The sequence below is a fragment of the Sebastes umbrosus genome, chromosome 22 (genome assembly GCF_015220745.1).
Source record: "Sebastes umbrosus isolate fSebUmb1 chromosome 22, fSebUmb1.pri, whole genome shotgun sequence".
NCBI classification, from domain to species: Eukaryota; Metazoa; Chordata; class Actinopteri; order Perciformes; family Sebastidae; genus Sebastes; species Sebastes umbrosus.
The window spans coordinates 24,491,975-24,505,186 of record NC_051290.1 but is presented as its reverse complement, the minus strand read 5'-3'; the positions used below and the strand labels follow the sequence as shown (position 1 = coordinate 24,505,186).

The 13,212-nt window shown below is 37.5% G+C and overlaps 1 protein-coding gene across 4 annotated transcripts in view; it reads right to left on the bottom strand.

The window, feature by feature from the left end:
- si:dkey-172j4.3 (diacylglycerol kinase eta) overlaps positions 1 to 13,212 on the bottom strand; it is a 145,952-nt gene that overhangs the window by 13,440 nt on the left and 119,300 nt on the right. For all 4 annotated transcript variants that reach the window (XM_037758281.1, XM_037758282.1, XM_037758283.1 and 1 more), the window contains 7 exons: positions 12,490 to 12,574; positions 12,245 to 12,352; positions 10,038 to 10,134; positions 9,839 to 9,946; positions 9,582 to 9,695; positions 5,384 to 5,518; positions 873 to 1,036 (listed from right to left, as the gene is read on the bottom strand). In XM_037758281.1, coding sequence (XP_037614209.1) covers positions 873 to 1,036; positions 5,384 to 5,518; positions 9,582 to 9,695; positions 9,839 to 9,946; positions 10,038 to 10,134; positions 12,245 to 12,352; positions 12,490 to 12,574 — 811 coding nt within the window. The remainder of the gene's footprint in view (positions 1 to 872; positions 1,037 to 5,383; positions 5,519 to 9,581; positions 9,696 to 9,838; positions 9,947 to 10,037; positions 10,135 to 12,244; positions 12,353 to 12,489; positions 12,575 to 13,212) is intronic.

The window sequence follows — 13,212 nt, the reverse complement described above, 5'->3', positions numbered from 1 at the left end:
CTTGCAGGAGGAAATTGAGCTCCAGCCAAGACACTTTAGGGGAAGTTGCAATAGCAAAAAGCTCTTCACAGTATTTTAGCATTTTAGGATTTTATTGGTCTTAATGATTGTATAAATGTAGGTGGTTGTCTCCTATGTACACTATGTTTTATATATGTGTGTGCTTTTGTCTTTTGTCTGTTTTTAATGAGCACTGCACCGAAACAAATTCCAATAAACTGTGGGTTGACTTGGCAATAAAAGTATTGATTGATTGATTGATACTCTGATCAACATTGGAGTGGGGAAATGTGCTTGCTTTATACAAATGTATGTATATATTTATTATTGGAAATCAATTAACAACACAAAACAATGACAGATATTTTCCAGAAACCCGGAGCTGACTATGACTTGCCCTAAACTGCATGTGATTATCATAAAGTGGGCATGTCTGTAAAGGGGAGACTCGTGGGTACCCATAGATATTCACATATCTGGAGGTCAGAGGTCAAGGGACCCCTTTGAAAATGGCCATGACAGTTTTTCCTCACCAACATTAAGCGTAAGTTTGGATCGTTTTTCAACCGTCTTTGCAAAAAGATAATATAAAAATCCCAAGTTGTGAAAACGAATGTGTTTACTTTGGCAGCCCTGGTTAAAATATTTTACTTAATGAAGTTTTGAGGTTGAGGCTTTTTTCGCAGCCAAAAGAAACTGTCAAGTGCTTCAAGTCAAGTCAATTTTATTTGTAGAGCCCAGTATCACAGATTCACTTCATCTGTACAGCATACGACACCTTCTGTCCTTTAATGATCCTCACATAAAATAAAGAAGCACTTAATCCAAAAAAAAAAAAACCTTTAACAGGAAAAAAACTATAAGTTTCTTACTTGTTGATGAGTGTGTCGGCCACGATGCCCAGCTGCTGAACCTGAGCGCACTCCTCTTCCGTCAGGTACTCCATGGACTGCTGGGAGTTAAGGCGGGGTCTGCTGGCGCGGTAGCTGTCAATCTTCCTCTTGTCCTCCCATGACTTCAGCGTGCTCTCAAAGGCCTGGTAGTACAAAAGAACAAGAAATTCATCATATATCACTTGTGTCTGAGACAAGCACATTGTGGAAGTTTGTGCTGCCTCCAACCAAGTTTTTAAAAGTTGGTACTTGAAAAATGAAAACGCTATCAAATTCAAGAGCCACTTGATTCAAGGTGGTTCTACAGGTATTGTACATAAGCAACTTAAGTACATTGAGCAACTACTCAAGGCAGCAATCTGAAGGAAAACACAAGAATAGGTAGAAGAGGTTCCAGTTAACACAGGTGTGTTTTAACCTCATTTATGGACTGAGATACAAGAGAAAAAAATATCTTTTAACTGTAAATTTGAGGTAACTGACGAAAAAAATAAAGAAAAGCTGTTTTACTACATCCATATATGAATTTAATTGAACAAACTATCAATAAACACACTTCAACCAGGTATGCAGCAGGGACAACGCACACCTAAAACAGAACTGTCACCATTCGACTGAAAAACAGCCACATTTAGGAGGATAAAACCAGCGAGCCAACACTCTTCTCTCTCCGTTGTACTTAAGGAGGGAAACCATGGAAACAAACTGCCCAAATGTGCTCGGCTCAAGAGAGCTCTCCAACGGTTTGAGCAGCGTGAAGAGAGAACAAACACGGTTGGTATGAATTTGATTTAAGAAATCCCAAAATAGAACGAGTCAACAACCTGGGCAGAGAGCTGAAGCCGGAGAGCTGAGGGGATTTTTCGGCTGCAATATTTAGGAAAGAAAAGTATTTCAAGCCAATACTGTTGTTTTCCATATGCAAATATTAGACATATACATGCACATGGAAATTCAGTAGCATACAGCACAAACGCACATTTCTATACAGTAAAAAAAAAATATATATTTTTTTGGTAACACTTTATATTAAGCATTACTTAATAGGTAATAAGGCTCTATAAGTCCTTGATGCTTTTTAACATTATTGACACTATGTTGATAAGACTATATAAGTATTAATAATAGCATCATACATATGTTTATTGTTAGATTATAAGACATTTAAAAGCATTCATAAGAAATGTGTTAACAGTTTATAGACTGCTTAAGAAAATTAATGAATGCTTTATGAGTTTCTTATAATTGTTTATAATAACATTACAAACAAATTATTGAGCTTAACAAATTTACCTATTATGTCATTGGTAAAGCTTCACTAAGCTTTTTTGTTGCTTTATTAAGATTAATGAATACTTTGTTATACATTTATTAGCAGTTAACCATTTATAGTTAACTGTTAATAAGTACATAAAAAAGGATTTATTAATCTTTATAAGACATTGTTCTCGCTTTAGATCCGGTAAGTGCAAAAAAACATAGTTAACTGTTATTAAGTACATAGTTAACTGTTATTAAGTGCATAGTTAACTGCTATTAAGTGCATAGTTAACTGTTATTAAGTGCATAGTTAACTGCTATTAAGTGCATAGTTAACTGTTATTAAGTGCATCGTTAACTGTTATTAAGTGCATAGTTAACTGCTATTAAGGGCATAGTTAACTGCTATTAAGTGCATAGTTAACTGTTATCAAGTGCATAGTTAACTGCTATTAAGTGCATAGTTAACTGCTATTAAGGGCATAGTTAACTATTATTAAGTGCATAGTTAACTGTTATTAAGTGCATAGTTAACTGTTATCAAGTGCATAGTTAACTGCTATTAAGTGCATAGTTAACTGCTATTAAGTGCATAGTTAACTGCTATTAAGGGCATAGTTAACTATTATTAAGTGCATAGTTAACTGTTATTAAGTGCATAGTTAACTGTTATTAAGTGCATAGTTAACTGCTATTAAGTGCATAGTTAACTGTTATTAAGTGCATAGTTAACTGTTATTAAGTGCATAGTTAACTGTTATTAAGTGCATAGTTAACTGCTATTAAGTGCATAGTTAACTGTTATTAAGTGCATAGTTAACTGTTATTAAGTGCATAGTTAACTGTTATTAAGTGCATAGTTAACTGCTATTAAGGGCATAGTTAACTGATATTAAGTGCATAGTTAACTGCTATTAAGTGCATAATTAACTGCTATTAAGTGCATAGTTAACTGATATTAAGTGCATAGTTAACTGTTATTAAGTGCATAGTTAACTGTTATTAAGGGCATAGTTAACTGCTATTAAGGGCATAGTTAACTGTTATTAAGTGCATAGTTAACTGTTATTAAGTGCATAGTTAACTGTTATTAAGGGCATAGTTAACTGCTATTAAGTGCATCGTTAACTGTTATTAAGTGCATAGTTAACTGCTATTAAGGGCATAGTTAACTGTTATTAAGTGCATAGTTAACTGCTATTAAGTGCATAGTTAACTGTTATCAAGTGCATAGTTAACTGTTATTAAGTGCATGGTTAACTGCTATTAAGTGCATAGTTAACTGTTATCAAGTGCATAGTTAACTGTTATTAAGTGCATGGTTAACTGTTATTAAGTGCATGGTTAACTGTTATTAAGTGCATAGTTAACTGCTATTAAGTGCATAGTTAACTGTTATTAAGTGCATAGTTAACTGTTATTAAGGGCATAGTTAACTGATATTAAGTGCATAGTTAACTGCTATTAAGTGCATAGTTAACTGTTATTAAGTGCATAGTTAACTGTTATTAAGGGCATAATTAACTGCTAACAAATGCATAATAAAAAATTTATTAATCTTAATAAAGCAACAAATAAACTTAGTAAAGGTTTACCAATGACATAATAGGTCAAACTCAATAAATGTGTTTGTAATACTATTACAAACAATTATAAGAAATTCACAAGTATTTTTTTAACATTCTTAAACAGTCTATAAACTGCAATTTGTGTGTTGGCAAGAATCTGGCGATATGATACCTAACATTATACAGGGCTAACGATTCAATATATTGCAATACTGTAAACAAGGCGGAATATTGCGATATTTTTTTTTTTTAGGAAAACTTTCAAAGTATAAAGAACACACCAGAAATTGTTTTTAACATTTTTAGATTAGGCAAAAATAACACATTTATACTGCATGTAAATAATTGCATGGTTTTAGCCCCAAACTGCATGTGATTATCATAAAGAGGGCATGTCTGTAAAGTGGAGACTCGTGGGTACCCATAGAACCCATTTACATTCACTGATCTGGAGGTCAGAGGTCAAGGGACCCCTTTGAAAATGGCCATGCCAGTTTTTCCTCGCTAAAATTTAACGTACCTTTGGAGCTTTATTTAACCTCCTCTACAAGCTTGTATGACATTCTTCGTACCAATGAAGTCCTGAGGTTCTTTTAGTTTCATATGATGCCACTATCTTCACTCTAGCCTTAAAAAAGAGTCCGCTACAACCTCCAAATGATCGAATAGCGGCTGGGCTGCTGGGCCCGAATTTTTAGAGGTTTAATAAAAATCGCTAGTTTTGGAGAATCAATACAGTATCGCACAACATAAAATCAAGATAATTATGTATCGATATTTTCTTACACCCTTAATAAATTGTTAACACATTTTTTTTAAGTGCTATTAAATGTATTATAATTGAACAATGCACATGTTTATAATGCTATTATTAACATTTATATAGTTTATTAACATAATGTTAATAAGTATCTAATAAGGACTTGTAAGGGCCTTATTACCCATTAAAGCTGCAGTGCGTAGAAATCCGGAAAACGCAAAATCCTGCATCCCCTCGAGCTGCTCTCTCCTCTCTCTCCTCTCTCCGCTCTCCCCTCTCTGTCCGAAGCCCCTCCCCCCACACGAGAACGGGCATATGCACGCGCTTCATACGTGCTCGCTACATCTGAGGAGGCTACCGCAGCGAGCTACACATTACCTTCTAACGACATCAACAGTTTGGACTGTCTTTTTGAAAGTCTGTCTTTCTTTTTTTGGGTTGTTTTGAGGTGTAGGCAGTTGCTGCCAATGCTGGAATAGCAAGCTTTCCAGTAGGTTGTTCCGCCATTGACCGAGGCTTTCACTATCTGCAGAGACCAGACGTGAACGCGCATCTCCTTTTGTGGAACAGCCAATAGGAACGCTCTCTCTGAAATGCCCTGTGATTGGTCAAAGTCTGCCGTCACGGGCAAGATTTTCTAAAGCCTGTAAACAGAGCCATGAGGAGGTGCAGAGGTGTAGTTTTCTCTCAGATCACTTGAATTACAATATGCTGAAAGGTTATTATAGAATTTTTGCCAAATTATGCCAAAATATTGTTGCCTACTGCCACTTTAACTAACTAACTAAAGCTCATTACAAGGACCTTAATATAAAGTGTTAACTTTTTTTGTGAAATGTAGTAAACATCATGTGTTAAACTACATTATACAGCAGATCATTCATATTGGAGTTGGACATTACCCTGTCTCTGGTGAGCATCTGTGCTCGGTTCTTGTGGACGATCTTGACGATGCCAGGCGGCTGGATCCAGGCCTCTCCGTCCACCTGCACAGGAACCCCCTCCTCCCCGAGGATGGTGATCTTCACCTGGCGGCACTGAGACGCAACAGAGCACAAAACAGCAGCTGTGAGATGAGACTTCTTGTTCTTGTTTTTTTACCAGCTTGTCCTCTGCTGTTGGACACCGAGCATTTCATGTGATCCTGTCAAACCTTTAAAAGCACAATTAGCCCCAACGCATACATGGAGTATTTGTACTGTTGGTGTTGAAATGCCAGATGGGACAAAGACACCTCTGAAATACTTTGTCCTTGTGACTGAAAGTGAAAGGAGTGTTTCTCATTCACTTCAGATTTAGAAGATTGAAATAAACACCAGTATGTTGGTTGGTCTCTGGGAGACAGCTCCTAACCTCAGCACATCTTACTCATGGTTGTTTGTTGATCGAAGTATTTAAGTGGAATTGTTTATTATTGTTGTTGATGCTGTTTTAATTTAGTGCTTGTAACTGCAGTTGGACGGAGTCCAGGAAAAATTTCCCCACGGGGACAATAAAAGTATATGTTAAGTGCTTTAATTTAATGTTGTAGTTATTTTGAATCACATCAGCTGAATATCTAATAAAGTGTAAGGCCTTTACACACCAAAATACTTTTTCAATAAAAAGTTTGAATGGATTCATGCGGGCAGAGGAACTCAGGGATCGTACCCAGAGCAGCATCTGGCAGTCTGTCTGAGGTAAACTGTTGTATAGCCTGATACAGAGGTCTTCAACCTTTTTACCTCTGAGAGCTACTTTGACAAAATGAAAGTGGCTGAGAGCTCCTCATATTTTATAAAAGTAGTAACATTTATTCACATCGCTCAGCTCCACCCAAACCAGATCAATAAACTTCTTTTGTGTGAACATTTAGAAAATGTTGATATCCAACACTTACATTTTGACATTTTGACATCATCAACATCTTAAATTGAGCAGCATGTGCATGTTTTTTTTTTTCTGTATGCATAGAAATTTAGGTTTACCAAGTGACTTTGTCTTGTCAAATTTGTTTACATATTCTTTGAGCCTTAAGCGAGCGACTCAGAAACGGGTCGCGAGCTACAGGTCGCGAGCTCGCTCGACGTGTTGGAGACAACCGGCCTAATAGTATATAGTATGTTCTTCTATGTTTACATATATTGTATATGTTTGTTGTAGTAGACTGGTATATTTATAGTGTATTCTAACATATTCTTTATATTGTGAATTCTATAGTCATTTATCTTGAGTGTTGATATGTACTTTTTGTTTACTGTTCCTGTGCATCTATCTATCTAAATTATCTCTCTATCTACTAGTATCTATATATCTATCTATTTATCTATCTATCTATCCATCTAAGCTACTGTAAGCTATTTTATCGATTTTCCTTTTCACGAAATGCTCTGAGTGTATTGAGTTTCATCTGGTAGTTATGCAGTGAAGGCTATATGTCTAGGGCTTTTATTGTGGAAGATAACGTTGGAAAGAGTGGATCTGTAATAAAGTCTGGCATCTTGGTTCGGACTATAGAGCCTCCGTGTTGTTTTTCCTCATATGTAGAAAAACACCCAAAAGTGCATGTTTTGAATATGTCTGTTCCACACAACGTGATTGGTTGATGCCATTAATCGCAATGCAAAAGCTCAGAAAAACATTGCGTTGCTTTTTTGCTGCATAATATTGCCGTTCTGTGTTAAAGTACTCATGACAAAAACAACAGTTAGAAAAATGATATTGATGACAAAAGGAAAACGCCCCCGGTGTGTAAAGGCCTTAAGAGTCTACAGCCATGCTAACATCTCTGTGAGGCAGCTAAATGCTAATGTCAGCATGCTAATATGCTCACAGTGATAACATGTGGATGTTTAGCATGTTCACCATCTTAGTTTAACGTGTTAGCATTCTAACTAATAATCACTAAACACAAAGTAGAGGTGAGGCAGATGGGAGCGTCTTTAGTTTTGCAGGTATTTGGTCTAGGGCTGTCAATCGATTCAAATATTTATTCGCATGATTGCCCATAGTTAATCGCAAATGAATCACACCTACTTTTTATCTGTTTATCTATGTACACACGTGGACAAAATTGTTGGTACCCTTCCGTTAAAGAAAGAAAAACCCACAATGGTCACAGAAATAACTTGAAACTGACAAAAGTAATAATAAACAAAAATTTACTGAAAATCAGACATTGCTTTTGAATTGTGGTTCAACAGAATCATTTTAAAAAACAAACTAATGAAACTGACCTGGACAAAAATTATGGTACCCCTAGAAAAGATGTAAAATAATTTGACCATAGGGACATGTTAAACTAAGGTGTGTCCTGTAATTAGCATCACAGGTGTTTTCACACTTGTAATCAGTCAGTCTGCCTATTTAAAGGGTGAAAAGTAGTCACTGTGCTGTTTGGTATCATGGTGTGTACCACACTGAACATGGACCACAGAAAGCTAAGGAGAGAGTTGTCTCAGGAGATTAGAAAGAAAATTATAGACAAGCATGTTAAAGGTAAAGGCTATAAGACCATCTCCAAGCAGCTTGATGTTCCTGTGACTACAGCTGCACATATTATTCAGAAGTTTAAGGTCCATGGGACTGTAGCCAACCTCCCTGGACGTGGCCGCATGAGGAAAATTTATGACAAATTGAAGAGACAGATAATACGAATGGTAACCAAAGAGCCCAGAACAACTTCCAAAGAGATTAGAGGTGAACTCCAAGGTCAAGGTACATCAGTGTCAGATCGCACCATCCGTCGCTGTTTGAGCCAAAGTGGACTTAATGGAAGACGACCGATGAGGACACCAAATCATAAAAAAGCGAGACTGGAATTTGCCAAAATGCATATTGACAAGCCACAAAGCTTCTGGGGGAATGTCCTTTGGACAGATGAGACAAAACTGGAGCTTTTTGGCAAGTCACATCAGCTCTATGTTCACAGACGCAAAAATTAAGCATACAAAGAAAAGAACACTGTACCTAATGTGAAACATGGAGGAGGCTAGGTTATGTTCTGGGGCTGCTTTGCTGCATCTGGCACAGGGTGTCTTGAATATGTGCAGGGTACAATGAAATCTCAAGACTATCAAGGCATTCTGGAGCGAAATGTGCTGCCCAGTGTCAGAAAGCTTCGTATCAGTCGCAGGTCATGGGTCCTCAAACAGGATAATGACCCAAAACACAGTTAAAAAACCCCAAAAATGGCTAAGAACAAAACATTGGACTATTCTGAAGTGGCCTTCTATGAGCCCTGATCTAAATCCTATTGAACATCTGTGGAAGGAGCTGAAACATGCATTTGGAGAAGGCACCCTTCAAACCTGAGACAGCTGGAGCAGTTTGCTCATGAGGAGTGGGCCAAAATACCTGTCTACAGGTGCAGAAGTCTCATTGAGAGTTACAGAAATCGCTTGATTGCAGTGATTGCCTCAAAAGGTTGTGCAACAAAATATTAAGTTAAGGGTACCATCATTTTTGTCCAGGCCAGTTTCATTAGTTTGTTTTTTAAAACAATTCTGTTGAACCACAATTCAAAAGCAATATCTGATTTTCATTAGTTAATTTTCAGTACATTTTTATTTATTATTACTTTTGTCAGTTTCAAGTTATTTCAGTGACCATTGTGGGTTTTTCTTTCTTTAACGGAAGGGTACCAACAATTTTGTCCACGTCTGTACCTTAAAGGCATATTTGTCAAGCCTCTTATCAACATGGGAGTGGGCAAATATGTTGCTTTATGCAAATGTATGTCAATGTATCAGTTAACAACACAAAACAATGACAAATATTGTCCAGAAACCCTCACAGGTACTGCATTTAGCATAAAACAATATGCTCAAATCAACAGCTGTCACTGTGTCAGCGTGCTGACTTGACAATGACCCCCCCAAAAAAACAGTATGAAAAAAACTCACTCACATGTGTGTGTGATAGCGTAAGTTTGGAGCGTTATTTAGCCTCCTTCGCGACAAGCTAGTGTGACGCTGGTTACCTAACCTAAAAATCAACCCTAATTTGGTCATAAATCAAAGTATCCGCCACGGAGACGGAAGAGCGTCTATTGTTTTCATTAAAATGAATGTTGTGAAACCATTTGGGACTGTAACTGTAATAATGGGATGTGTGTGTTACCTGTGCAATGCGGTGGTGCTGCAGGTTGATGACTCTGGACATGGCCATCTGCATGCTGCCAAACACCGCCACCACCTCCAACTTCTTATCATCAAATGACGGAGCACCAAAGTTCTGATCGTAAGAGATGAGAGCAAACAATATACTGTAAGTCTCAAATCTGTACATTTAAAATAACTGCTGTTTAGCTGAGCAAGCAGCTTTTACACAATTTCTTTGGCGGTGTAGATGCAAACAATGCTACTTCGTTCACTCACATTATCCTCCTTGGTGCCTCCCCAGAAGTTGATACCGCCTGCATAGCTTGGGATGTTGAGCACAGCCAAGCCCTGCAGACTCGGCAGTGACATGGGAACACCGTCACACTGAAGAGAGAGAGAGAGAGGATGTAAAAATGGGAGAAAAAACACACGAAAAATGGCTCAAAATATTCCTCATTCTTTAAGGGCATCTTACTTCCAGCTGCACTCTCTGCTCCAGGTTCTTGTACGTCTTCTGGACCAGCTCTTTAGTCCCCAGGACTCCATACCACATCATGTTCTTGGTGCGACTGCTACAGGACAAGACGGGAGGAAGAAACCAATCAACACTAGAATTTAACTTTATTGACCAAGGAATGGTATCAATCAACAAGGTTAAGCTGAGTCACTATTGGTGTGAGACAATGGGACATTAATTGAGAATAGAGTTGCGAAGTAGAAGGAGCCGCTTGTTCTGGGAGTGTTTTTCACCATTCTATATTAACATTTGGTGGACGTCTCTACGCTGCAATACCCACGATGCTCGGCCGCCTTTGCCATGGAGAAGAAGCCAGCTGAGAATTTGTAGCGCTTTGTTGTAGAATTTGTGAACAAAATGCAGCACCAGAGTTGTCAAATGAAGTCAAAACTTAACCCAAAAGTGAATTGATTTAAGCACCAAAATTTAGCTCTCTATTTATGCAGATGATTTGCTGCTGTATGAGTCGGACCCATAGACCGTATATAAGTGGATGTAGTCACCGTGACGTCACCCATTGGTTGGTGGACTGCTGCTCTGAAGCCTTGATTTCGTCATTTTAGCCGTCGCCATCTTGGTTATTTGCAACCAGAAATGACACCAGAGGGTGGAGCTAAATACAACCGGACGCTGAATAAGACATTTTAGGTGACCAAAATGTTACAATTAATTTTCATGAAGTGAAAACACACTTCGAAAGGGTTAAAGTTCTACGACGAAAACACGAAAACACAGACAACTCCCAGACCAGACAATGCCTTGGTAGCAACCTGTCAATCACAAGGTAGCCCCGCCCTAAAGCATCCCCTGCTTTATGGTCCATCTGACTCTAAATGGCACCATAATTTACTAAATGAACATCATGCTGTATTGAAGAAGACTTGAAACTGGAGATTGAGACCATAAACTCATGTTTACAATGTTTGCTGAGGTAATAAATCAAGTGAGAAGTAGGCTCATTTTCTCATAGACTTCTATACAATCAGGCTTTGTCTGCCAGCTGATCAGTTTACCAGTAAGATAAATGACAAACTAACCTAAACAGTTAGACTAAACAGCCTACTGCCAGCTTTAGTTTCAGTCTTGTGTAGCCGAGGGTTACGCTGCTCCTTTACTTTATGAAGTTAATAAATTAATAACACGAAGGCTCCGTAGTCTGCACCCTCGTCAATAACAGCGCTTCACGTCTTCCGTTCCTCCCTTCACAATAAACTCCCCGGACACTGAAACACGGCTGACTGGAGGGAACTAAAGTCATTCACAACTCAACTAAATAACTTGCACGTGTTTACAGTTAGCTGTTAGCCGCCGAGCTAACGCGCTCTGCTTGTGTAAACAGCAGCGGTGGATGAGAGACAGCGGACAGAGCAGATTGAAACGTTGCTTTCCTCCATGTTTAACCGTTTCATCGTGTTTATGCTTATTGAACAGGTGTAATAACGTATCTTGGCTTTACACTTGCAAAGTTGTATTGCACTTACTAACAGCAACGAGCATGGCGTCATCTCGTCTCCACTGCGGCCTCTCTGATCAGCTGTTCACTGACTGCGCTGTGTGTGTGTTGATGTGTGTTGATGTGTGTGGAGGTCCGACACAGAAATTGCTGTCGTGCGTTGCGATTGGTTCATTTCGGCGAGGGCACACCAGATTTTACTGCGCATGTCTTGTACCCCGAGAGGCTGCAGCTTCAGCCCCGGAGCCCGTATGTACGTAGTATCTATAATGATCTGATATCGCCATTCAGTTTTTCGTCTCGACGATGCATATCGTCACGTTTTATATCGCGATATTTCGTCACACACCTAGTTAATTATATCTAAAAGACATATAACTCCAACAGAAAGCAATGTCAGCACTGAGATAAACATCTTCACTGTGAATGAAAAAGTGAACAATTAGGGATTAAAACTGACTGATTAACACCCCAAGACAATATTGTTAACCCTTTACTTTATCCGAGTTTCTGTGGATATACATTAAATCTTCTAGAGAGTTTCCAACCAAGAAAGGGTAAAAGTAATTTCTAAGTATGTGTGTGATGAATACTAAATCAATGCTGATGGGTGCAGAACAGTTAACAGTTAAAACGCTACAATTTATTGTTGGCAAATGCTCTATGAACAGAACATAATTCGGTCTTTTTTTGTGTGTGTTTGTGTTCATACCTGCATTTTTTAGGGTGCTCATCTCTCTTGTTGTTGAACTCAAGGGAAATCTTGGCGTCCAGGCCAATGCCGAAGTAGTTGTTCATCACACACTTCTCTGAGCATTGTCTGCAAATACAGAAAATATGTAGATTGTTTATTAAAATGTGATTATTCATTCATACAAGAAGACATTATTCAGCCACAGCTGGGATGTGAAGCACTGGGATGTACACACTAACAGATGAGCGTACACAAAGACTTACACAGTGTCCTCGCTGAAGGTGACCGTGTGGAGGCTCTCTGGTTTCTCAAGGACAATAGGGGAGGTGGGACTTAAGCTTCCTTGACCTGGACAGAAGCAGAACTAGTTACTTTTATAACAAAATGTTCAAAAATAATAGTAGAGTTTCTGGTAACATTTTATAATAACCATAATTTATAAATGGTAAATTGATCGTTAATTAAACTTAGTTAATAGTTATTTTATTGTTAACAAACAATGAAATGATAATTAATGATGTTTACGTATTATTAGTAATGCTATAATTTATGTTATTTTATAATTAGTTTGAATAATATGAAATAATTACTTTATAAATTATATGTTGCATCATAGCTGATAAGAGATGTTAATGATTACATTTTGATAACATTCCTAAACTATTTATTAACAGTTTATTGTTGAACACATAATAACATTTGATATACTATGTATGTGTTAATAATTACTAAATTATTTGTAAACCTTTAAGAAATCGTTTGTAAAACATCAATAAAAATTACATAGATTGACCAGAAACCAATTATTAACCATTAACAAAGTATTAACTATCTATCTACATAATGTTTATAGATGCTTTACAGAGTATTTACTAACAATTTTACAAGGTATTATAATCATCAGTTGCAACTTTATAATAGCATCCAAATAATGTTTATAGATGGTTTACAAACCAATTATTAACCATTAACAAAGTGTTACCACT